Below are 27,031 nucleotides of genomic sequence, written 5' to 3' on the forward strand. Positions count from 1 at the left end.
TTAGACGCATAACTGATAACCCGATGTTGCCCGTACTTGTCTACCTAAATCAGTAAGGCTCCTAGTCCAATGGGACTAGCATCTGCCATCACGAGCGTCCTATCCCCCTTTTGATAAAAACCTAACTTCGACGGATCAGACAATATTCTATTGATTTCTTTGAAAGCTTTTTCGTGTTTAGCCAGCCAGTTGAACGAGTTTCCTTTTCTTGTCAAGTCTCTCAGCGGCGAGTCTACTGTCGCCAGGTTCGGTATAAACCGGTTTAGGTAGTTGGCCAACCCAAGAAAGCTCCGGACTTCATTAGCACTCTCCGGTCTACGGAAGGTAACCAAAGCTTCCACCTTAACATCCGATGGTATTATTCCCGTACCCATTATTTTATGGCCGAGGAACTCAAGCTCTGTGACCCCGAATATGCACTTATCCCAATTTAGTTGTACATTCCTTGCTTTCAGTTTCGCCAGGACCTGCATAAATCAGATGAAAAAATGGAAAGAAAAAAAGAAACACACAATGAAAAAATGGGCCAAATTACACCAACTACACGAATCAGCTTTATTTGCCCTTTAAGTGATTCAAGCAGTAAAAAAAAAAACAAAGTCATTTTATTACGTCACATATTTCTCTACCTTGGCAACACGTTCATCATGCTGCTCTTTATTCTTTCCTTCGATATATACGTCGTCGATGTACCTCTAAGCACCTTCCGAACCAGCCAATATCGCATCCATGGTTTTTTGAAAAACTTCTGAAGCCGAGACTAAACCGAAAGGCATACGCTTGAATCGGTACATTCCCCGAGACGTCAAAAACACCAACGCATCTCTAGATGCTTCGTCTAGTTCGAGTTGTAAGAAGGAGTCTTTTAAATCCAATTTGCTACAAATCATGTTAGGCCCGACTCTAGCCAGGAAGCCATCAATCATTGGCATTGGGTGTCTTTCCCTCATCACAGCTTCATTCACTCTTCTTAGGTCCTGACAAATCCTGGGTTCCCCGTTTGCTTTACCAACCACCACCAACGGAGAAACCCAGCTCACCGGGCCTTTTTTTTCCTCGATAATGTCCCTCGCGATCAGCTCCTCCAGCTTACGGTTGACAGCCTCCTCCAGTGCCACGGGAGCTCTCCTCATAGGCTGGAAAACTGGTTTGGCGTCGGGGTCCAAATGGACATGAACGCAAACACCAGTGATCTTAGAAAGTGGTTCCAGAATGTCTATTACGCGATCAATCTCTAGCCCAACCTTAAGTATTCCCAATTGTTTGGACGTAGCGTCTCCCAAAAGAGAACGTTGACCACCGTGGATCACGAAAAACTCGGCTTCTACAGATCGGGATCCGGTCCGAACAACTGCTTTGAACGTGCCCAGTACCTTTAGAGGAACATTGTTGCCGTAGCTCTTTAGAATACGTGCACTACCTTTTTTACAACTGATTATTTCGATACCGGCTGATTTAAAATTCTCCCACGCTTCGGTAATCAAGTTTGCTTCTGCTCCAGAGTCAACCAGCATTGAGTGTGAAATTCCCCCGATTATACAAGTCACAGTGTTTGACTCGTTTCCCGAATAGAAAGCGTATTATGTTTTCGGTGGCATACTGGATGGCTTAATAATCTCAATCGCGTTCGAATCTCGCATACTTTGATTTTGTACATCATAATCCTCGATAGCTTAAATCTTTTTGGCTTCTAGCGTTTCTTTTTTCCAACGGGAAAAAGGTCTGGCGGTCCTAGATTGGGCCATCTCTAGGCATCGTGATTCAAGTGGTTCATGGCATCTCTTGCACGTTTTTCGTCTGGCCGGGCATCGTGTGTCAGTGGAAATGTGTCCGTAAAGTCCGCACTTATAACAGCTCACCTCCGAGTTTTTGGTTGGAATCTTCGGCTGGGAGCTCCCCTTGTGCTTTGGTGATTGATACTGATACCGTCGTTTATTTTGAACCCTGTACACTCGATTCGAATCCTCACTGCTCGGTGCAAAATCTTTCAGTTGCCTCTGCACTCCTTCCAATGATCTCCCGATTTCCTCAATCTCCTCTACAGACCGGTCCTTTTGCAGAATCTGTTTCCTCAGCTCATCTGACGTACAGCCCTCAACTATTGTGTCCGTTAACATGATGTCCGTGAGAATCTTACGAACACTTGCCTCATACTTGTCGACAACGCACTCGGTTATTTGTTGTCCAATTCTGATAACGAACTCGGCAAACCTTTCATTTTCGTGCTGTTTCATCCTTCTAAGGTTATGGAGCTCGAGTACATCTTGCCGTCCCGGTTGAAAAAAATCGTCGAGCGCTTGGATCGCTACATCATAGTAAGTCTTCTTCACAGCTACAACTGGAAATTTTTCGCGATTCGGTAGCGGCTCGACAACAGCTTGCAGTTGGAGCCCTCAAAAGTGCAAAAGTTTTGCTCGCTTCCGGTTTTGGTCTGTGATATCCTCTGATTCAAAGTAATAATCCAAAGAGCGTTTCCAAATTTGCCATTCTTTATGCAACTTGGATTTCTCGATTTCGTTACATCGAAAAAGTGAAATAAATCGTGAAGAATCCATCTGAAACAATATAAGCATGATAAAATAAGTAAAACAATGTCATCAACAAACATCGTTTTCCAACTAAAGTCACAAAAAAACAGAAATATTTAAAAACGTTTTCAGCAATGAATAATTAATTACATATTCGTTATATAGAGATTAGCGTGTGTATGTGTGTGTTCAGATGTCTCCTTCATCGTAACATAACAATCTTCAGTAAAAAATCCCTTCCTTCCAGGGCTACCGATTCCCAAATCGGGTTCGCATACTGTGATGTACACCAGGTTTCCAAGAAACCATTTTTCTTACACCGTATTTTTTTGCCACCCTTCCGATTCTCAAATCGAAAATACATCTGCTTCCTATAGTCCATTCAGCACCATATGCCATTTTTGAGTTATCACTTAGAAAACAATCTTTGGAAAAAAATCGCATCTCACGTGTAACCATTTTCGAGGATAATCGTTTTCCTCCTTAATCAACATGAACAAATATTGACACCACCCACCATAAAAATCATCACCATAATCAATCTCCATATTTCGTTACACCAATGTATTTTGTTTCCACCGTTCCTTCAGCACATCACACATCTACACACGCCTATCACCTATATGGGCCTCGGTGTTTTTTTTTAATTTTCACACAGCCACCACCAAACATAATTTAGTCATTCGTGTTTTCTGCCATCTTAGATGTCTCACCAAATAGCATTTTTACACCACAAGGAATTTCCGTTTATTTTGCAAACGATTCACGCCTTGCACCTATCTTACCACTTTCCCTCGTCGCCAAATGTAACAGCTAGGTTTGGTCACTGTTTAAAATGAAATCAACTCCGTTTACTTACTTAATTACTCATGCTTATTCCGCTGCTTTTTTCCCTACTCCCTAACGCTCTTCTTCTCTCAACTCCACTCCCCTCTCTCCCCGTTTCAAGGTTCTATCTAATAGGTGCACCCATCACTACGTACTTTTTCGTAGTGATAGATTCCTACAAATAACAATTTTCGTTCTAACTTTTTTTTGCCAGATTTTTCCGGATTTTTAAACCTTCTACTAAGTTATCAGCCATCCAAAAATGCATTTTTTTCTGAACATTGTTATTTATTATCTCCCAAAATAAATAAAGTTTTTTAACAAATTTGAAACATAAATAAATAATAATTTGACCTCTCACCATTGCCACGCAAATGGAATAGATAAAATTCAAAGTCGTTGAGATTCATGTTTATAAACAGCAAATTCACCCCTTCTTGCCTACGCTTATGAGTAAGAGCAAAACTGAGACATTTATGATACTTCTCGTACTCGAAAACTCCAAAATTTACAAATCTACTCGATAATCGGTTCGATAGTTTTTCAGGCTATAGCCTATAGGTAACAGACAGAAAGACAAACAGGCATTCATAGAAATAGATAAACTCAGTGATTTTTTCTTAAACTTAAAACACACTGAAATCAAATTCTACCCTGAATGTTTTCATAAAATTACACGCTTTATTTTTATCACATACAACTCTTGAAGTTTCCTGTGCTAGGTAGCATAAAACATTCAATGCAATGTTGCGTTCAACTGTCAGCCGGAACGGTATCCCGCGGTTATCGGTAAAATCACACAAATAGAAACAGTCGATTAGGTACCATTCTCGCTAAGCGCATAGTATAGCCTTATTTGGTTCTCCATTCAACAGCCTTTCAATCGAAAACAATCCCAACCGATGGATAGTTTTTTTTACGTGCCGTTTCGCGTAGTATTGGTATAGAGTAATTACATGCTAGATGACGACAACTTTAATTTTCTAACGTTGTCGTTTCCGTTTTTGAATCAACTTTACACAGGCCCTTAACTGATGAATTAGAATCTTAAAATGTCAACTGTATCAAAACCGAGCAACTGTTCAAACTTGCAGCTAAATCGCCTAACGACCGGTTCAAATCGATTCGCGAAGAAGCGTGGAATGGCTCCATATCGAGTGAGAAACAGCATAAAGGCAATGGTGTTGCAGCGACAGTCACAGCATAATATGCTACATTCAATGCACTTTTTCAACAGTCTGGTTTGTGCAGTCCGTGCTGCAACGACTGTCGGTATAGTACTTCGTTCACCTCGGATCCATTCTAACCGATTTTCAGCTGTATATATAAAGTCTACATATAGGCGCGCTATAGACCTAAATAGAAGGCAACACGCGTCGTCGATGAATGGTGCCACCGTTTTACAACCAATCACACCTAGTTACCATAGATCCCGTTGTTTGTAGGCGCGAATATCCTGTGAGTAGTTAGTTATTCAATGAGTAAAACATCCTCCACCGTGTCTAACTTGACCCCAAAAAAGCGTGTCATTGTTTTGGCTGGTCTACGGTACGCGGTGTTGTCATCGAGGCGGTGGAAGTGTACGGTTGGTGTTTAGTCCTTTTTTGTGCAAGTGCAGCGGCAAATCGAAATCGCTCAATGGCAACCGGCTAATGTGGGTCCCCACTGAAAGGCTAGCTTGACCTAGTGGAAACATAAGATTGTGCACTCAAGAGTGACCGGCTGAAGCCATATATCGTAATGAAAGTGTGATGAAGTGCAGCAAGATAGGGAAATGGCTACAACCCGTTGAGGTCTGATAAATTAGTCACAGTGCCAAAACGAAAAATGCTACTAATTGAACGCTCGATGGCACCATATTTGGGCACGGTGGTGGTTACTGGCGAGGCCATCCGGTTAGTCGGTTCGGTCGACAGTCGTAGCAATAGCAACGGCAGTGAGAATAACACTAACAGTGTCGGCAGTAACAACAACAACAACAACAACAACATGAATAACTTTCAGCGTTTTAGTTTGTACAAGTAATATTCAACTGGCGGTGCTAATTTTGAGTGTTTAAAGAAAAACTATTGTTTATGCACGCTCACTCCAATTACACACAGCTGCATGCGTTTAAACGTACTATTTAAGCAATCACAGTTAAGGTCGCATTTCTGCATCCAAGCACTAATTTTGTATTAACTGACTCAAATCGGAACCCAGATTGGGCTTCAATTCGCTCCAATATGTTCAAAGTAGTGCCTGTTTTTGAGGCCAAAAGTGTTTCCATTAGTATCCGTTGCACTGTTTGTGTTTCACGCAAGCGAAGGTCATTTTTTCGCCTTGAGAGTTGCAAAAAGCACTTTTAATGCTCGATGGGTGCGCATGATTGTGGTCCTGGTAGTGCCATAACAAGTTGCGATTTGAAATAGGTTTTATTGTAATATTTATTGCAAACGGATTTTTTTACGTTTCATAAAATTAAGGTACTTAGTTTCATGTTTTCAGGTTTTTAGCACTCACTGTAAAACTACTTGGTTTGTCGCATTATTAAAAATTATGCAATTTGATGCAGTTCATGTCAATCCAAAGTGGTATAAAACAGTTGCATCTCAGAACCCGCCGAAAGGTAACTTTTGATTACATGTATTAAGTTTTTTTTATAGGAATTCAATTTATTTAAAATAAGTTTTGGAAGTAAGGAATTACTTCTAAACAATATCATACAACCATTTTTATGGTTTATGGGTGATTGATTGTTGAGGTTATTGATTCTAAGCAATCAAAATATACGGAACCACTTCTACTTATAGCTTCATTTTTTTTTCGACAGTAACGTTGTAAACCTTTTTAATTATTTTTAAGTTATTTTCAACTTGCTGCTACCTGAATTGGCAGAGCGATAAAAAACCAAACCGAACCGAGATTCTTGCGGATATTTGGCTGTGCAGGAAGTCAGAGATATCAAGCCGTATAAATAAAAAAGTTTACAGAGAAGCAGACTCCCATAAAATTTGCACAAAATGAGTAAAGCAGCCTAGCTGGTCTCAAGGTACAACGCTTGCGATTTTTTGACCAATGACTCAAATGCACGAGGATGCGATGCGAGTCGTACTAGAAGTAAGACACAATAGTAAAGGGTGTTGAGATATTATTCTCAGAGAAGCAAGCATTATTTTTGATTTCACACTGTAAGGCGACATCCATAAATTACGTACAGCAAAAAATCCAATTTTTGGACCCCTACCCCCCCATATGTAACGAAACGTAACGCAAACGCCTACCCCCCAAATCTTAACGCTCGAAGATTCCCCCCTCCCCTCTATGAGTGTTACGTAATTCATGGATGTCGCCTTAGTAACTTTCTTTGAACGATTTTGTAACAATCTATACATTTAACGGGTTTATCGGCTTAATCAGTCCGTGTATACTAGCAAAAACGATTTGTTTTTTCTTATTCCGACAGTTTTGGTGACTTTATTTCACCTTTTCTGAAAAAGGTGAAATAAAGTCACCGAAACTGTCGGAATAAGAAAAAAACAAATCGTTTTTGCTAGTATACACGGACTGATTAAGCCGATAAACCCGTTAAATTAACCGTTTAAGTCGTTATATAAACAAAAACAATCTATACATATAAAATGGAGTTCTGTCTATCTGTATGTCTGTCTGTCTGATCCATATAGGCTTGAAAATTACTGAACCGATCAACATAAAAAATTTGTATGTAGTGGTTTCTGAGGCCGGGAAAGTGATGATAGTTTGAGACAAATGAAACACATTTTTTTCATAACTCGAGAACTAATCGAGCCATTTGCCAAGCCTAACTTGGCACGGTAATGTGCTTTGGAAGAAGGGGATCCCATACAAACGAAACACAAATATCTGTATAACTCGAGATTTAATCAAGCAAAGGGAACCAAATTTGGCACGTGGAGGTGGATGGAAGTGGATCACCAGAGTAAGAAATAGTTCTGTGGTGGAAAAGGAAGGGGAGTTCTCTTTTCTCAAAGGGGGGCTTACTTACAAATGAAACAAAATTTTCTGCCTAATTCATTAACTAATCGAGTAAACAGAACCAAATTGGGCACGTGGAGGTTTCTCGGGTTAAGAAATGTTTCTACGGCTGTTCGACACTCCTCCCTCTTCTGGAAAGGGCTTGTATACAAATGAAAAACAAATTTTTGCATGACTCCAGAAATTAAACAAATGAAACCAAATTTGGCATGTGAAGATCTTTGGGGGCAAAAAATATTTTCATGGTGGTTCGACCGCCATCCGTGCAACATGGCCAGCCCACTGTAACCTGCCGTGTTTCAATATCAGCGTGTTTGTATACTTCGTACTTGCTTCATGCGCCACACCCCATTTTCTAGTTTACCTCCGAGTATTGATCGCAGGATCCTACGCTCGAAACCCCCAAGCGCTCGTTGATCGGCCTCCTTCCACGTCCACGATTCATGTCCGTAGAGCGCCACCAGAGTCCTATAGAGCGCAAATTTCGTACGGATCTGTAGGCTACGGGACTTAAGCTGGCCACGCAATCCGTAATAAGCCCTATTCGCTGCCGCAATCCGTCTCTTCACCTCGCGGCTCACTTCGTTGCCACATGTCACGAGAGTACCAAGATAAACAAATTCGTCGACCACTTCGAAAGTATCCCCATCCATTTCCACCGCAGCACCAATACCCACGCTCTCGGTCAGCCTCTATGTACTTCGTTTGGCAGTGTTAATGATGAGTCCAATTCTCGCAGCTTCCCTTTTGAGAGCCGTAAAGGCCTCCTCAACTGCTCTACGGTTACCACCAATTATATCAATGTTGTCCGCGAAGCCTAGAAGCATGTGAGACTTTGTGATGATGGTGCCGCTCCTCTGCACACCTGCCCTTCGTATTGCACCTTCCAAAGCAATGTTGAACAGCAAGTTCAAGAGCCCGTCCCCTTGCTTCAGACCATCTAACGCCACAAACGCGTCCGAAAATTCGCCCGCTGTTCTGACGCATGATGTGAAACCGTCAAGCGTCGCACGTAACAGTTTAATTAGTTTTGTTGTGTGCTCTAGCATTATTTGCCACAGCTCGTTGCGTTTCACTGTATCGTACGCCGCCTTAAAGTCAATAAACAGATGATGTATCTGCAAGTTGTGCTCTCGAAACTTGTCGAGGATCTGTCTCAAGGTAAACATCTGGCCCGTTGTAGATCGCCCCACTCGAAAACCGCCTTGGTATTCTCCAACAAAGGCTTCCTGCAACGGCTTCAGTCGTTGGAACAGGATACGGGTTATGTTTCGATAATTACTACAGTCGAGTCTATGTCCTTTCTTGTGGATAGGACATGTGAGTCCTTTCAACCAGTCCGTAGGTAGTTGTTCCTTTGACCATACCCTTAGGATAATCTGGTGAATTGCACTACACAGCCGCTCGCTCCCGACTTTGAAAAGCTCGGTCGGTAAGACCGTCCTTACCAGCGGCGTTGGGGTTCTCCAGCTCTTTGCAAGCATTCTACACCTCGTCCAATATTAGTGGGTCTATAGCTGGTCCGTCCTTCCCAATTTCTACCCTGTTCCCCTCGACGACACTCCTACCTTTTTCACTGTTCAACACTACTTCAAGATATTGCTTCGAACGCCTGGCCACCTGCGATTTATCGGTAGTCAGGTTACACATGGCAGGTATTGACACGGTCCGGCTCCTGATTCCGTTAATCGTTCTATAAAAGCTCCTCGTGTAGTGCAGTGTGAAGCAATTTTTCGCCTCCGCGAGGACGCGATCGTTATGCTCACGTTCCTTACGGCGGTGAAGCCTCTTTTCGGCAGCTCTTGCCTCCCGGTACTTCTCCCTCATCAGGCACTTCACACGATTAGCTGCTATTAACGTGTTGGCGTAGGCCCGGTTCTTCCCTTTCGTCACCTCTAGACACTCAGCATCGAACCACCCACTACGCGCAATTCCCGTTGTCATGCCTCGCTTCTCGCGCTGTTTCGCTGACCGCATCATGGATGTGCTTCCACTGCTCGTTCAGGTCCCTCCAGCTAAGTCACCGATCCGTCTATCAACTTTCCGAGTAAACTCTGCAGTAACTGCTTCCGCTAATAACCTTTGGAAGTCGAGACGTATCTTCGTCGCAGATCTCGATTTAAATACGTTGGACAACCGGGCGCGAATCTTGCCTACCACGAGAAAGTAATCCGAGTCGATGTTTGGCCCACGAAAGGACCGAGAAGTGCCGGCCGTTGATTAGCATGTGGTCGATCTAGGAGCAGGGCTCTCCATTGGGGTGTCTACAGGTGTGCTTCCTAATTTTCTGACGTGGTACTACAGGTAGCCATTTCCCTAGCCGTGGCAAAGTTCAATAACCTCAAGCCGTCGTTGGTGGTAGAGTGACGGCTTTTCTTACCAATAACGGGACGGAAGAAGTCCTCTCGCCCGACTTGTGCATTCGTATCTCCAATAACGATCTTTATGTCCTGTCGTGGGCACTCTCCATACGATTTCTCAAGGAGCTCATAGAACTCCTCCTTTACGTCATCGGTTTTTTCGTTTTTACGCGTGCACGTTGATCAGGCTGTAATTAGAAAATTTGCCCTGGATCCTCAATACGCATAGACGGTCAATAATAGGCCTTCACCTAATGACACGCTTCATTTGGTTTCCGAGTAGCCCGAAACCTACGTCCCGTTCCGCTTTGTTGTCGCCACTGTAGTAGATGTGGTACTTGGAAGAAGTGCTTGTGGTCGGATCAACCGCTCGGAATTCACGTGTTCCAATTTTAGGCCAGCGCACCTCTTGTATGGCTGCTACCCCCACTTCTGCCTTCCGTATCTCTTCCGATGCTCGTGCGTGCCGGTTCGAGCAGAGTCCTGACATTTCAAGTGCCAAGTTTCCAATCGTTATCCTTCTTCGTTTGCCTAGGTTTATACCGATTCCGTATAATAGCCTCCCAGATGGTCTTGAGGTACGATGCTGGCCTAACAAGCCAGTCGTCGTAGGTTCAAGTCTTGGCTCGGAAGAGACTGTTAGTGTCAGTAGGATCGTAGCGCTAATCCCGCAAATGTCCTGTACACTCAACAGTCGTCTGCGAAGTATGTGTATAAATAAACAGAAGGTCAAGTTCCGAATCGGAATGTAGCACCAAGGCTTAGCTTTGCTTTGCTATAATTCTCTGGATTGTTCGTTGTATGTTTATTTCAGCACTGCCTTACTGCCTTACTGTTGTGCATTCACATAAAGCATTCGAAAATATGTCTCTAATGTATTTTGTATCCGTTTTTTCTGTGGGTTTGCCGTAATATTTCCCCACGGATTTTCAAAATAACGCGAATGACGTTGAGTTACATGAACCAATGTTGATGATCGCAGAGTACGCTGGCCATCTGCACCTACTGGCTACTTACATGAAATGAAAAATAGATTCTTCACACACTCTCATTATAAAGTGAACCGAAAGCTCGTGTTCAGATTCCGGTCATACTTTTTGGTCCACTCTTTACATCAGTAGTCCTACCATCCTACCATCCATTCAGTGTTGGCTTGTTGCTTTAAACATTCAATTTGCCACCCATACTTTCCACCGGTATCCTGGTTTCGTTTTAAAGTTTAATTAAACTATTCAGAAACTCAACATTACCCCAATGTTCTTTGATACCGTGCAATAAAACCCAATTAGTAAAATAATCAAAACTGTTTGATCACATGCAATACTATTTACTCGATTATAGCCACCTTCGTGGTTGAAATACCGCTTTTGGTGTCGGTTTTCCCGGCTGAACGCAAACTTCCACTCCACTCCGACCGTCCAAAGCCGCGGTCGTTGTAGGTCAAATGCAATGTAGTAAGGCGGGATAGCCGCCCAAGATGTAAATCCACTGCCTGCATACCGAAATAGGTACCAAGTATTTTTGCCGATGTCGTTAACCTCAAAATACTGCTCCAGATTATCGAACCACTCTATGGGTTGTGAGGTCAAAAATTGGCTGTTTTTTCACCACCGCAGGAGCGAAACCAAGCGCGATGGTCAACAGCAATGTGTAAAGTATGGGGCCAGACTAGCATGAATGAGCAAAGTTGGCCAAATTGTACCCTGCTAAACCTAAGGAAGGTAGGATATTTTTCCCCTTGTCGTTCGTCTGAATGGAGTGAAGTGGGCGGTTTCCAAACTTCTAAAACAAATTGCATGTTGCGTTTTCAAAAACTTTCTAAGGTTCGACAGAAACTACTTTTTGTGTTAGTTCCCAATCAGTTCGAATATTTGTTTACTTCTTATATTTTTAGATTCGGTTAAAAGTAGGTGAAACCGCCTTCGAGTCACATTATTCCAGATTCAGCACCAGGTTTTCATCTCTCTCACATCGGTACTGATAGTAAACACGTTGTTTTCCATGTTATTGTCGATTGATGCAATAAATAAAGCCAGGGGGTGGCACGCCAAGCGTTACTACAGCACTGTGTTATGGTTACTGCTTCCTGCAGAGCGATATTCGCTACTAGTTTTCGAGTGGTACGATAGAATCTCTATATTATACTCTGCTGCAAATGGGTATTCGATTGTGTCGGCATTCGAATTGCAGTGTAATTGAAATTGGAACAGACACGGTTGATTGTTTTTGTCAGAAGCAAAGTTTGTTGATTTATTTCCAGTTTATTCAATCAAACTGCATTGCATTTCGAAGATACCATTGAATAGCTATAATTATGTACCGAAACTTTTTAGTATACTTCTTAGGTTGCAATATGTGATAATATCACGGGAAAATACTTTCTTTTTTTAGTCAGTTACCCTAAAACATGACTCCCCTAAACTTTCACTACTTTCCCTGGCCGGTATGGAATGATTGCACTATTTCAAGGTTTTCCGAATACATAGTTACGATATGTCAGTGGAATTGAAATAATAGACACACAAACTGTCGCCCCACCGATTCTGGGGTGAAGCCGAGGCACCACGGTTCATAACGAGTTCATCTTCCTTCACACCGCTGCCGATGAACTGCAGAATGCCAAACGGTGAGGCACCCAAACATGCAACCTGTACACCGTTGGCCGCAACCCTTTGCAACGACTGAACATTACCCGGTTCGAGTGACATCCGGTGGGAAGAAAAGCAACCCAACGTAAACAACTAATCGAATAAACGAAAATGGGGCGTCATGTTTCCTTCTGCCATCCATGGCTTCGTACCATACGTAAATCGTGTGACTGTGTGATGGTGGCGCTCTGCATTCCACTCAGACGGCAATCGCTGTAGCATCGCGTTATGGAAATTTGGAGGTTATGATAATAAGTTTCTTTCAAACTAGGGATGCACTAGTGCGTTAACTCTAACATATTTCCTTCAGACGTATAGAGTTGAAATTACATGACAGTAATACCTGAACATCACTACGATCGACTTACACGAACCCCCTTACTGTAAGACCGAACAAAAAGACAAGAACGAATTTTATTTTATTATATTGAAAATCTTCACATGCTTTTCTGATTTCTCTGTCATGTTACAAACAATCGTTTCGTCCTGGAAACTTACACCCGCAGTACATATACCTGCTGTTTGGAGCAAAACCATAACTATGATACAGGCTTTTCGTTCGTTAGTTTCTGCAATGCTTTCCTTCCAATCTGAATCGATCAGGAATGTTCACTTGATTCATCCCTCTCGTAAGAATCCAGGCGGTGCCCGAATCAGTTTCTGCCTGAACAGCGTCGGCTACGGTAGCTTTACGCGTGGATAATAAGACGATACTTAGCTAAGTTATTTGCAAATGGTTGGAATTTGTCACGCCCAGAGCGTGCTACTTTGTACTGGGCCAATAACGGCTTTTGTCGGATCTTTATCGGCGCTGCGGTGACAGTGAAAAACTAGGCATGGTGAAAGTTCACACCGGACTGAGTGTAACGAACACGATGAGAATCCGAGAACAGCTGGCACGGGAAATTTGCGACCCGAGCTCGTGCCTTAGCCAGAATATCATCATCAAGGAAATGGTACTCCAGCAGAAACAGCAAATGTGCGTTTCGAGTTGTGAAAAGTTGCTTTGTAGGGATTTTTTGTTGTTGAACAATTTGTGATTTCGTACGGCCGTTGAACACATTGTAACCACCATCATAAATGACCACCACTATCAAATTGCTTCATAAGCGAACGGCCAATGATAGGATTATCGTAGAAATTTTGGGAATACCAAAAAACTGCCTTCAATCCGTTTTGAATTAATCCAACACTCTAAAAGCAGTTTTCATAAAATTAAAAAGAGCAACGTCTAGTTCAAAAAGCATTGGTGCGCCATACTTCTATAGCGTCTTTCATAAGATGAAATTTCCCAAGAAATTTTAATTTCGTAGGATTACACTTTGTGCAATGTTGAGTAAGATTATACAACCGTGTACTTTTCATGACTTTTATTCACCTCTCTATTTTTTTTGCCTTTCTCCTAGAAAGATATAGCAATCACTTGCAAAACCGAAAGTATAAAAGTGCTCCGAATAGCATATATCACTCGACTCAGCTCGACGAGCTGAGCATTTTCTGTATGTGTGTGTATGTGCAGATTTTTATTCTCACTCACTTTTCTCAGAGATGGCTGGACCGATTTTCATGAAATTAATTGCAAATGAAAGGTTTTGTTGTCCCATAAGACCCTATTGAATTTTATTGTATTCGGATTTTTAGTTTAGAGGTTATGTATCAAAATGTAAAAATCATGAAACATCATTATCTCGCAAACAACACAACCGATTTGAACAAAATTGGTTTCAAATGAACGGGCAGAAAACCCTTAACTGTTGAATTTTATGAAGATTGGACTTGTGGTTCAAAAGTTATGAAAAGAAACGTGTTGTGAAGACTGTTTAATCTCGCTCATGTTTCTCAGAGATGACTGGACCAATTTTCATAAAATCAGTGTCAAATGGAAGGCCTAGTTGCCTCATAAGACCCTATTGATTTGTTTTGCAATCGGATTATTACTTTGCCAGTTATGTTTAAAAATGTGAAATCCATCTATTAAAAGGAACATATTCCGAAGACTACTTGGACTCACTCACTTTTCTCAGAGATGGCTGACCCGATTTCCACAAAATTAGTGTCAAATGAAAGGTCTAGGTGCCTCATAACACCCTATTAAATTTTACTGTAATCGAACTGTAACTTCGTCTGTAATGTACCGAAATGTGAAAATCACGAAACTTCATTATCTCAGTAACTACACAACCGATTTGATCAATATTATTATCAGATGAGCGGGCTAGTTAAGGGTAAACTAATGAATTATGATTGAACACGTGGTTTCAAAAGTTGGCTGCCCTATACGTTCTCATTTCATTTCATTATAATCGAACTTAAGCAAACGTTATGTATTAAATTAAAACAACGAAAGTCTATTATCTCAAAAATTACATGACTTATTTGAACATAACTAGTGTCATACGAACGAGTCATCTCTCAAACTTACAAATAACAAACTTCATAACAATTTGATATGTGGCTCAAAAGTTATGGAAAAAACAGAAATTCAAAGACTATTTAAAACTATACCTGCTTTTGGCGATATATGTGGCCTCAACATAAATTAAATGTGGTATCGTACTATTTGAACGTTCCAAATTCATTGGTTCCTTGCGATGTGTTTAAAGTCTGAAAATGCACGACAAATCGGCCATAGGATATGATCAAAGTAAAAAAAACCGTTTGAAATGATTGGTTTTATCGAAATGACAACATCCTCGACTTTTGGATTCTGTACATCACTTTAATTCTGAATATATTCATATTGGGTGGTATTCGGTCATTTTCGGCCAATTTTCTGGCATCAATTTGACACCGGAAATATTCAGATTGGGAGGTATTAAGTTATTTTGGTTGTTTTTCAGAAACTAAAAGTGGTCGTCTTTAAAATCAAAATGGTGTCAAGGGTCAATGTTTGGTTTCTATGCATCCTCTCGATTACGGAAATATCTATATTGAGTATTATTTGGTCATTTTCGACTGTTTCCTATAAGTTGCCATTAAGCAATTCAAAATGGTGCCTGAGGTCCATTGTTAGCTCATTGCATCATTCTGGTTCCAGAGATACTTATATTTAATGGTATTTGGTTATTTTAGGCTGTTTTTTACAAACCGGAAGTCGTCATCTTGGCTTTCAAAATGTAAAAAAAATTTAAAATAATTTCTGAACTCTGAGCGTCTTTCTGGTTGAAGAAACACCCATGTTGGGTGTAATTCGATCATTTTCGGCTGTTTTCCAGGAGGTCCAAAATGAGGTCTGTGATCGATTTCAGCTGCTGTGTATCATTCTAGATCCGGAGATACTCATGTTAGACGGAAATCGGCTATTTTTGGCTGTTTTCCAGAAACCACAATTTGCCATCCTACAATTCATAATGGTGTCTGAAGTCGATTTGTGGCTCCAGTGCATCATTACGATTCCGGAAATACCCATATTGGGTGGTATTTGGTCGTTTGCCGCTGTTTTTCCGAAACCGGAAGTCGCCATCTTAGAATTCAAAATGGTATCTGTGGTCGATTTTAGCTCCTGTGTATCATTCTTTATCCGGATATTATTATATTGGGTGGAAATCGTCCATTTTTGGCTGTTTTCCAGAAACCGGAAGTTGCCATCTTACAATTCAAAATGTTGCCTGAGGTCGATTATGGAACATATTTGTTACCACTAAAAACATTCACCTACCAAATATGGTTCCATTTAGTTGATTAGTTCGCGAGATGTGCAGAAACATGTGCTTCTGGAAGAGGGAGGGGCGTCGAACCAATATGGACATATTTGTTACCCTTTAAAACATCCACATGCCAAATTTGGTTTCTATTGCTTGGTTTGTTCTTGAGTTGTGCAGAAATTTATGTTTCATTTGTATTGGACCCCTCCTTTCCAGTAGAGGGAAGGGTCTCAGACTATCATAGGAACCTTTGTCGAGACCAAAAACCCCTACATACAAATTTTCACGTCGATCGGTTCGGTAGTTCTTGAGCCTATATGGATCAAACAGAGAGATAGACTGACAGACAGACCGGACTACATTTTCATATGTATAGATTACAACATCAATATTTTAGAACCTAAAGAGTGAATATACATTTATTGGATTGAAGCGTTCATGTAAATCTATTTTTACAAATAAAAGTTTGAATGAGAAAGGCTGGGTCTGACCGCTAGGTGGAATAATTTAGGTTTTTTTTTTTATTTGTAATCTTATATACACAAATCCGGCGATTTGCGATTGGCGCATTTGTTTGGAAATGGAATGTTCCAGAACAACGGTAAAAAATATTCGAAGAAATCCAATTGGATCCTTCAAATGGTTATAGTTGACCAAAAAGGTGAGGAAGGTTCGAGTTCAAAGGAGGAACAATACACCAGTATAAACAAACTCTCAAGAGCTTGAAAACGCCATCAAGGAGTAGTCAGAATCAGAACCCTCAACACCTCAATTGATTGTGTAAACCGCCTGAAACTCTTTATAAAGTCTAACTGAGTCTTTATAAGGTCTAACTAACAAGTCAGTTGACTTAGAACCTTCAAAAATTGTTACAAAACCTTATGTCTACGAAACTAAGCTTTACAGACAATGAGCGGTTTATTCTCTGACTCGGTTAACTTCGGTAGCAACAAACGCTCATTTCTACAGAAATTCTAGACTTTGTCTCATGAATAAACTGTCAATTCACAAACAGATATTTAGACCAGCTATGTTATATGCAGTCCCCATCTGGACAAGTTGTTGTACAACCATAAAGAAGTTGCTTCAAAGGATTCAGAATAAACTTCTAAAAATGATATTGAAGCATCCTCGCTGGGTTAGCACTAATGAACTACACAGACTTACTAATGTGGCTTACAATATTATCAATAAGATCCGACAAAAATTGTGGCAATCCTCCATTACAACGATTAGCTCACTTTATAGTCAGTAAGATATTCTATTTTATAGATTAGGTTAAGGTTTAATTTTAAATTAATTTTTTTTGACAAGTAGGTTTACAATTTTCCTACAATTATATTCACTTAACTGCGGAAGCAATTACTATCTTTTAATGAAATAAAATTTTAAAAAGTATATGTAATAATGTTGATATGTCACCGTTCGCGGCAGAACACACAATATAAATTATTAAATTAAATTAAAATTTAAGAGAAAAAAACATCGCAATCCTGTGATTTCTTATCTGTACCTTGGAAACGACGAAATAATGTTTGTTATGGTACATCCCTTCTCAAAATCGGTTTTCAGTCTATAACTTTTTCCGTGATTGTTAAAACAATAAATTTTACAAAGTCGTGAGGGAAGCTTAGCTGAATAAATAAAATAAACATTTTGTGTTGTTTTGACCATTACAGAGAAAAAAACTAATTTTAAGGACGAGTGTTTTTATTTTATCCAACGTACAGCTAGAGAAACGCAGTACTCAGCAATTTTTTTTTCTTTTAAATTTTTCCACAACTTTGCTGAAGGAAGTAATCTGATGTATTGAAAATTAGAAAAAATATTTTTTTTGTCTAACTGTTAGGTGGATTGACTGGAAAACCGAGAACGCCGAAAGTAAGGCCATGTTCTTCGAAACAATTTTAACGAAGACATTGGGTACATAAAACCAGTTTTTTACAGTCAAATCTAAAACGATCACGATTTTTCGAGTTTAGGCCACTGTGCACTGTGAGATTATCGAAACAAATGCTTGCCACCAATTATGACACTTGGGATGTTAAGAAAATATTTTGGAAGTTATTTCATGAAATGGTTTTTTCACCTGAAGGAAGCCCCGCTGCACCATTGATATGTGCAGTCAGGCAAGCTAAGCTAAGCAAGCTAAGCTGAAGGAAGCCCCGCTGTATCTACAGCTGATGCTAACTGGTACCCGAAAACCTCTACTGGTATCTCTTCAATTAAGTGTTTATTTTGTCCTCAAAAGGACAATTTGTTGTTCTTTTTAGTTTCGTATATGTTGCTAATCGCACCACTGTGCTATTCCCGACAGTGGGAATAAGCCATTTTTCTGATAACACAGTGGAAAACTGTTTCGACGACTGACAGGCTTTGATTGCCAGTATCCCAAAAACGTTTGTGTGTTGTTAAAATAGGGCAGGACTTTTTACTGGAGAAATTTACTGGCCAAAGCACATACCGCTGATGCTGCAGCTACTTCACAAAGACTACTTTTTACAAGAGGAAGAAGTAATGACGCTACACCTACCGCTGATGCTGCTACCACTACCACTGCTGCTACCCGCTGCTACTTATTTAGGACCGTCATAGTGGTCATCCACTAGTAAACAGATTAGTTTCAGCGGAAGCAGCCTCCTATATAGCCCCAACAGAGCATTCTAATATTCTGTCAAGCATTTTAGGTTAAGCGAGCATTAAACGACCCATAAAAAATATCAACCCTTCAGTAAAGTATTCAATTTGTCATATAAAAGCCAATTTGATATTTAATTTATTATCACATATGATGCTATTCGCATCTCTGTGACGATATCCCTGACAGTGCTACCTGCTGCTGCTTAGTGGAGACCGTCCTTGTCCGCTAGTAATATAATTGTTCTAGGCAGAAGCAGGCTCTAATATAGCCAAAATAGTACATGCCTGGTTCACTTGTTATATAATTCTGTCGATCGTGTTAGGGAAAGCAACTATTAAGTGACCAATCAGCTGTCAAAATTTGTGTTTCAACAAGGCTTCAAAATTTTAAATAATGCAATAGTTCGAATAATCAAATTACAATTTTCTGTGTTTGAGCGGATGCATAGATGATTTTCCGATCGGTTTTGCAAGAACAAAAAGAAACGCATTGGAGGCTAACCGACTTATTAGCTTTTGGAATTTTACATATTTTTCCCTCTTTTTTTGAAATTTTACATATTTTTCCCTCTTTTCGTTTTTAGATTTTCATTTTACAACCTTATGTAGCCAAATTTCCTGAAAGACGTAGTTCTGCGTCAAAAGTGCCGCTATGAAATGGGTAAAAATATTAAGCTCAAAAGGTTCTCCTCATTAGTCGGAAACATTTTTTCTAAATATTTTTCGAGGTGTAAAATGAAAAGCACAGAAATAATCTTTTGCGTCTATGTAAGTGAGAAACGAATTTTGATGAAAGGTGAACCAAAATGGCAGTTCGCGTTGTATTGGTGTACATTTTGTTAATTTTTGACATAGGACTACGTCTTTGTTTTATGCTAGATTACATTTTGTAAAATTTAAAATGAAACTGGCAAATGTTGCGTCAGATTTTAAACGATTATAGCAAGAGAACGACCTAATGCATCGCACGCGACATTAGGAAACGAGAGCTGCGTACGAGTCAACTCTCAGGCACTGTGAAACACCTAACCTTTAATTTGCATTAGCAATGGGCGATCTTTGAAAAAAAATCGATTCTCCTGAATCGATTGATCAAAATCAATAAAATCGATTCAGTGGAAAATCGTGCCTGAAAAATCGATTCAACAAAAAATCGGTTTTTGTTCGGCATAAGCTTTTTACGACCTTTTTTGGCTATATTTATGGAGATTTTGTTTTGTTTGCGTTTTCTGGTTTATCAATCATTTTTAACGAGTTTTCGTACACAACATCTACTAACGATACGGCTTTTTAGTTTATTGCCATCTTCTTTTACCGCGTGTACTCTTTTGGTGGTTTTTTTTCTACTGAGAGTTTTCGTTGTCGCTCATCCCATAGACCATTTCACGAGACGTTTGTGAACTTGATTCATGAACGAAATTTTGACAGAAAGTTTGGAACCGCTGACATAATGCACGTGAAGGCATCATCAACATCAGCAGGATCCGAGACACCTGTCAGTTCGTAAAATGGTCTATTGTATCGGATGCACTAAGAGCAATCCAAACCTGTATAATTGGGTTGTTTAGCTATTCACGGATGTCCGATTATTATATATATATATATATATATATATATATATATATATATATATATATATATATATATATATATATATATATATATATATATATATATATATATATATATATATATATATATATATATATATATATATTCAAAAGAGTGTAATTTTCTAAACAAAACGTGATTTTTTAAAACTTTATATCATTTTCCCTCGGTTTTAAATGAAAAATAGTTGTTAGATGGGCGAACTGTCATTGTAGCGGTTTCGAGCAGATTTCAAGCAGTTTTAAATCGTGATTTAAAAAGCGAAGGACAATGATAGATTTTTTTTAAATCACGTTTTGCTTAGAAAATTCAGATCTTTCAGATGATATAAAAAACTGATATAGCTGAACAACCCAATTCATAAAAAAAATCGGAACATCCGCAGCACAAACTCAAATAAACAAAAATGGCGAGCGCGACACCATGCAGAACAGAATACAGCACGGCATATACACGACCATTCAATTCAACTTTTTGCAATATTTGAATTAACGAGTACCCCGCTACTCATAATTGAAAAATAAGCGCATATGCCTTTTCTACCTACATCAAAAAATTGGTGTTTGATAGTGAACAGCCACAACGATAGTAAACAACGTCCCTACGGAAGCCAATTTTCAAGTGCACTTGCAGAGGTAGCAAATATGAAATAATGTTGGCTAATATCCAAAATGGTAAGTTCAATATCCAATGCAATGCAAAATTTCAGCTCAATCGGAATACAGGAGTATTTGGTCAAAATTTCACTTCTCGACTTATGAAGAAAAGCACAGTTTGTAATAGTTTTTTGTTTTGTGCCAAATGTCTAATGTCTTGTTCACACTATAGCAGATATCATATGATATCGCGTATCTTGAAACATACATACATCTAGTTTTCACGGAAAATTTGGAGTATGGGATTTGAAATCAAGATGCGCGATATTACATCATGTGAACGGGTTATTAGAAATGTATAAAACGTCGAGGTCGGGTGTTATCCAAAAATCGAAATTTTACTAACTGTTCGTGAGGGTGAAATTTTGAACACTGCTTCTAAATAAAACTGTAAAAGTCAATTTCCATTGCCACCCCAATGTACACCAATCAGTTAGTAATGATTGTATACAATATACGTCAAACTTTCGAGACGGTCTCGTGGACTGGTAATTAGGGGCGTCAGGTAAGCGATCATTAGATTGTTGCTTTTCTGCGAAGAATATTTGCCGCGACTTAAATTGTTTTTTGACCGTAAAAACAATGTTAACGATTCTATGATTGAAAAATGTAACTGCTTCCTTGTTGAGAATATTTTCATTCTAAGGCACGATATTCAGTTCGAGGTGCAAACTTGTCTCGTCGTTCTTTTCATCCTCGCTAGGGATGGGCGAACGGCTCACGAGCCGTTCATATGAACCGGTTCTTAGAAAAGAGCGAAAGAACGAACGGCTCACGAAAACGAACCACGGTTCTTTGGGCGCACCAGAACTGTTTGGTTCGCGCGAACCCGAAGTTTACCGAGACAACACGAACTGTCAACGCTCGTGAATCATTGTGAACCATAAGTCGGTTCAGAGCCGCTCTTGCAAAAGAGCCGTTTCACCCACCTCTAATCCTTGATATATTTCACAACGCATGCGTGTTAGCCAAATTTCATACGGGTTTGTCTATTGATGTCGCGTTTACAAAGGCAAAAAAATGGTTACTGCGTTAAAAATACTGGAGGGACTTGATTTGGCTGCGGATTGTTCTTTTCAACTCGACGACAAGGTTATCCAGCCTCCCTGACCTACAGAAAACGTCGAAATGGACTGCGTGCACTATCCGCCATTACCACTCGTGGAAAGCTGGATATGCTGGAACTTGTGGGGGTGGTGACTTACTCATGAAAAAAGTTGTCATGGACGTAGACAATTGTTTGAACCAACAAAAACATTTGAAATGCGTTTTTCTCGGTTTCATGTCTATTGATTTTTAGCCCATTCTTCCACTATGGGCATCCCGGTAAAAAATTGACACATTTTTCAGATCAGTGTCCGAATTTCGAGCACACACTTCTTCGGAGAGAAAAAAAAAATCATATACTATCAATGAAGAAATTTTCTTCTCTTCAAAGAAAAGTGTTCTCGGAATTTGGCCGCAGATTACGTTAGCAACAATGAATGCAATCACTATTGTCTTCAATCCATTTTGCACACTTTTATTTTTCAGGCGGAAAAAAAACGATCTTACCATCCAAAGGATCGATTCAGTAAAAAATCGCTCGTATAGAAATCAATTTAAAAAATTGATGAATCGACCAAAAAAGATCGATTTTGCAAAAAATCGGATCGATCTTGCCCATTGCTAATTTGCATACGACAGCAACTGGTATCATCGTATGCTGCAGGATATTATGCTGGAACAGCTACCGGAGGGTAGAGCGGAGAGCAAATTTATTATGTGCGGCCAAGCAAAATATTCGATGCTATCGGTTGTGTGATCATCAGCGTTCTGTAGCACACATTTCTAGTTGAAAATTATGAAATCAGTTCTTTTCAGAATTATGAGTGCTTGAAAATAAGAGTTATGGACGGTAGTGTTGCCTATGAACAGTTTATTGCAGCTAGATATAACCCTCATTTTGACGAATTTCACTGCTTAATTGAGTGATTTTCCGGTTCAATTCGTATCCATTCGAACACCGTTATCGGTCCAATGTCGATAACGCAGATTAGTTAATCTAGAACCAGGGTGATTTTCGCATAAGAAAAGCACAAATTTTCTTTCGGTGCTCATGACAATAATTCAGTAGTATTGAATGTGTTTTGTTTCATTTCTCTTTCTCGAATCTGCATCGCTCCGCTTTCATTGCAGAAATCTACGCTCAACTCGATACAAAAGACTGCTTGTAGAAAATTGCTATATACCTTGTAGTATTTTAATCGAAATTTTCGTTTTCTCATGTCCAAATTCACCGTCAAATAAATGCCAAAAATAGTTTTCTTCAGCTCAAAAAAATTAACCTTTTTAAGGCCCTGAGGACACTCTCTCAAATTGAGCCCAAAGCTGCCGAAAATTCGCAACAAACTAAGATAAGAAACAGTCTAATAAAGCTTAGTTTTTTGTCGCTTAAGACAGAGAAGGCAACAAACATAATCACAATACGAGTTTGAAATTGATGAAAGCTGATTCTAATAATCAGAAGAGAACAAATTTGATAATCTCAAATTCAAATCTTTTTAAATAAAAATCATGAATCCAGCACCTTTGAAAAATCGAATAAAATATGATCAAATGATCCAAAGCCTCTTAAACGCTTCAAACAAAAAAAAAAAAAAACAGACAAGTTGAAAAAACAATTGAGTCACCACCGAAAAAGGACGTGAAAACCATCGAGATTGAAATTGCTTCCAAAATCTAGAAAAGGGAAATATGGAAACTCATCTCAAAGTAATTGAATTCGTTACATCCCGCTACAGGTAGGTGAAGCGAATTAGAAAATTGCTCCAAATTGAAATTTTGGTATGAGCGAAAAAGTCGATGATGATCCTATGGCAAAAACGCAAAGCAATCTTAAATTCAGCGTAATATCTCTGGAAGCGTTGAATGTTTTTTTTTCAATTACGTGATTGGAACAACAGTCTTGGATTTCTTTTGATAGTTTACATAGTTCTTGCATATAATGGTATAAAATTTTGATTCAAAATTCTCTCCAAGTTTTCTCTGCATTCCGACAAATTTTAAATCTGAAAATGTTTAATTTCGAAGCAGTGTAGACCCCATTGGCAGTCGGGACAAAAAAAAAAAAAAACAAAAAATTTGATGAAACTTTTCTTTTCAAAAAGAGTCTTCAAGTAACATAGTTTCTAAATTGATAGGAGTTTTTTTTTATAGAATTCCGCTTTGAGGAACATTGTTCGTGTAATCGTGTCACTAGGATCGTAACGCTAGCCCGTTAAGTTTGTGAACGTCAAACTATGAAAACTGAATGACGCACATATGCTTTGCAGAAACAAGAATATTTCATAAAAGATTAACCCGTAAAGACCCGGGACGGAACTTTTTTTTAGAAAATGGCCGTTCTCAGCGATGCTGCGGCCGATTTGAGTAAACTCGGAATATTATTTAAGGGGAATAGTTGCTCTAAGTTTTAGTAAGGGTGCCACCCCTCTGAACCCCTCCCAGTTTATGTGAGACCCAAATATGTCTGTGCTTTTTTTTTTATTTTTTCCTACTGATTGAACAAACGCATGGATTTATCATACGTATCAAATGTCCTTTGCATCAAATCATGTCGAGTAGATGAAATACGATTAACAAAAGTAAATTTTGAAGTTACCAAATTATTTCAGTGCAAAATCACATAACTACGTATTTTCATAGAAAGTCAAAAAAGATGTTCTACTGAGGGAGATTGTAGCTGTGTCCTTCAAGTTTTCTACTCTACATTTTTAGAAAAAGGTCTTCTAAGTCCAAATATGTTAAAAGATTCATTCTAACATATACAGATTTTGAGAAAAACAAGTTTGAATTCACTAAAGTACGAATTTTCATGGAAATTCGATTTTCTCAGTCTCTCACAGTAGGTTTCTATTTTGTTTTTCCATTTTTCAACTTTGCATTTTTAGAAAAAGGTCTCCTGAATTCAAATATGGCGAAAGATTTATTCTAGCATGAACAGATTTTGAGAAAAACAAGTTTGAATTCACTAAAGTACGAATTTTCATGGAAATTCGATTTTCTCAGTCTCTCACAGTAGGTTTCTATTTTGTTTTTCCATTTTTCAACTTTGCATTTCTAGAAAAAGGTCTCCTGAATTCAAATATGGCGAAAGATTTATTCTAGCATGAACAGATTTTGAGAAAAACAAGTTTGAATTCACTAAAGTACGAATTTTCATGGAAATTCGATTTTCTCAGTCTCTCACAGTAGGTTTCTATTTTGTTTTTCCATTTTTCAACTTTACATTTTTAGAAAAAGGTCTCCTGAATTCGAATATGGCGAAAGATTTATTCTAGCATGAACAGATTTTGAGAAAAACAAGTTTGAATTCACTAAAGTACGAATTTTCATGGAAATTCGATTTTCTCAGTCTCTCACAGTAGGTTTCTATTTTGTTTTTCCATTTTTCAACTTTACATCATTAGAAAAAGGTCTCCTGAATTCAAATATGGCGAAAGATTTATTCTAGCATGAACAGATTTTGAGAACAACAAGTTTGAATTCACTAAAGTACGAATTTTCATGGAAATTCGATTTTTTCAGTCTCTCACAGTAGGTTTCTATTTTGTTTTTCCATTTTTCAACTTTACATTTTTAAAAAAAGGTCTCCTGAATTCAAATATGGCGAAAGATTTATTCTAGCATGAACAGATCTTGAGTGAAACATGGTTAAAATTATCAAAGTATGTACGTCTTAGACAAGTAATTATATCTGTATCTAACTAGATACCAGCAACTGGGTATCAAAGTTTTGGTTCATAGCATAGAGCAGAATTCGTATATTCATAAACCATACGGAATCTCGGGTTGGTTTAGAAATATACGAACTGAAAAAAAAATTAAAGCCTTTCAAGTTTTAAAACAAAAAAAAAGAGTCACATGGCTTGTGATTAGTCTTTAGAGTAAATAAAGCGGACGATAGAGTTTTTTTTGTTTTCTTGGACAATTTATAAGGAGACTACGGTCGGAACTACGAATAACTAACCAAACCAACGAAGATTAAAAAAATCGATGTGAGCACTGGCACCGCAAACATTTGTGTTAGTGTGTACCTTAGTGTACCTTAGTGAGTACCTTAGTACCTTAGTGAGTTCAAACTCGTTTTTCTCAAAATCAGTTCATGCTAGAATAAATCTTTCGCCATATTTGGATTCAGGAGACCTTTTATAAAAATGAAAAGTTAAAAAATGGAAAAATAAAACAAAAATCTACTGTGAGAGACTGAGAAAATCAAATTTCCATGAAAATTCGTACTTTAGTGAATTCAAACTTGTTTTTCTCAAAATCTGTTCATGCTAGAATAAATCTTTCGCCATATTTGAATTCAGGAGACCTTTTTCTAATAATGTAAAGTTGAAAAATGGAAAAACAAAATAGAAACCTACTGTGAGAGACTGAGAAAATCGAATTTCCATGAAAATTCGTACTTTAGTGAATTCAAACTTGTTTTTCTCAAAATCTGTTCATGCTAGAATAAATCTTTCGCCATATTTGAATTCAGGAGACCTTTTTCTAAAAATGCAAAGTTGAAAAATGGAAAAACAAAATAGAAACCTACTGTGAGAGACTGAGAAAATAGAATTTCCATGAAAATTCGTACTTTAGTGAATTCAAACTTGTTTTTCTCAAAATCTGTTCATGCTAGAATAAATCTTTCGCCATATTTGAATTCAGGAGACCTTTTTCTAAAAATGCAAAGTTGAAAAATGGAAAAACAAAATAGAAACCTACTGTGAGAGACTGAGAAAATCGAATTTCCATGAAAATTCGTACTTTAGTGAATTCAAACTTGTTTTTCTCAAAATCTGTTTATGCTAGAATAAATCTTTCGCCATATTTGAATTCAGGAGACCTTTTTCTAGAAATGCAAAGTTGAAAAATGGAAAAACAAAATAGAAACCTACTGTGAGAGACTGAGAAAATCGAATTTCCATGAAAATTCGTACTTTAGTGAATTCAAACTTGTTTTTCTCAAAATCTGTTCATGCTGGAATAAATCTTTCGCCATATTTGAATTCAGGAGACCTTTTTCTAAAAATGTAAAGTTGAAAAATGGAAAAACAAAATAGAAACCTACTGTGAGAGACTGAGAAA

At 38.7% G+C, this 27,031-nt stretch overlaps 1 protein-coding gene across 7 annotated transcripts in view; it reads left to right on the top strand.

Annotated features, from left to right (window-relative positions):
• The window catches only part of LOC129725066 (tubulin polyglutamylase TTLL5), a 73,926-nt gene that overhangs the window by 34,954 nt on the left and 11,941 nt on the right, over positions 1–27,031 (top strand). Inside the window, exon 1 of one of the 7 annotated variants that reach the window (XM_055680521.1) lies at positions 4,622–4,814. The exons of 4 other annotated variants lie outside the window; for them this stretch is intronic. Coding sequence is in view for 2 of the 3 variants with exons in the window: in XM_055680479.1 (XP_055536454.1) it covers positions 13,197–13,339 (143 nt within the window). In the remaining variant the exon portion in view is untranslated. Of the gene's footprint in view, positions 1–4,621; positions 4,815–13,088; positions 13,340–27,031 lie in introns of those variants that run through there. 2 more of the 7 variants (XM_055680479.1, XM_055680471.1) reach the window with 2 other exon arrangements.

The sequence above is a fragment of the Wyeomyia smithii genome, chromosome 1 (genome assembly GCF_029784165.1).
Source record: "Wyeomyia smithii strain HCP4-BCI-WySm-NY-G18 chromosome 1, ASM2978416v1, whole genome shotgun sequence".
Classification (NCBI taxonomy): Eukaryota; Metazoa; Arthropoda; class Insecta; order Diptera; family Culicidae; genus Wyeomyia; species Wyeomyia smithii.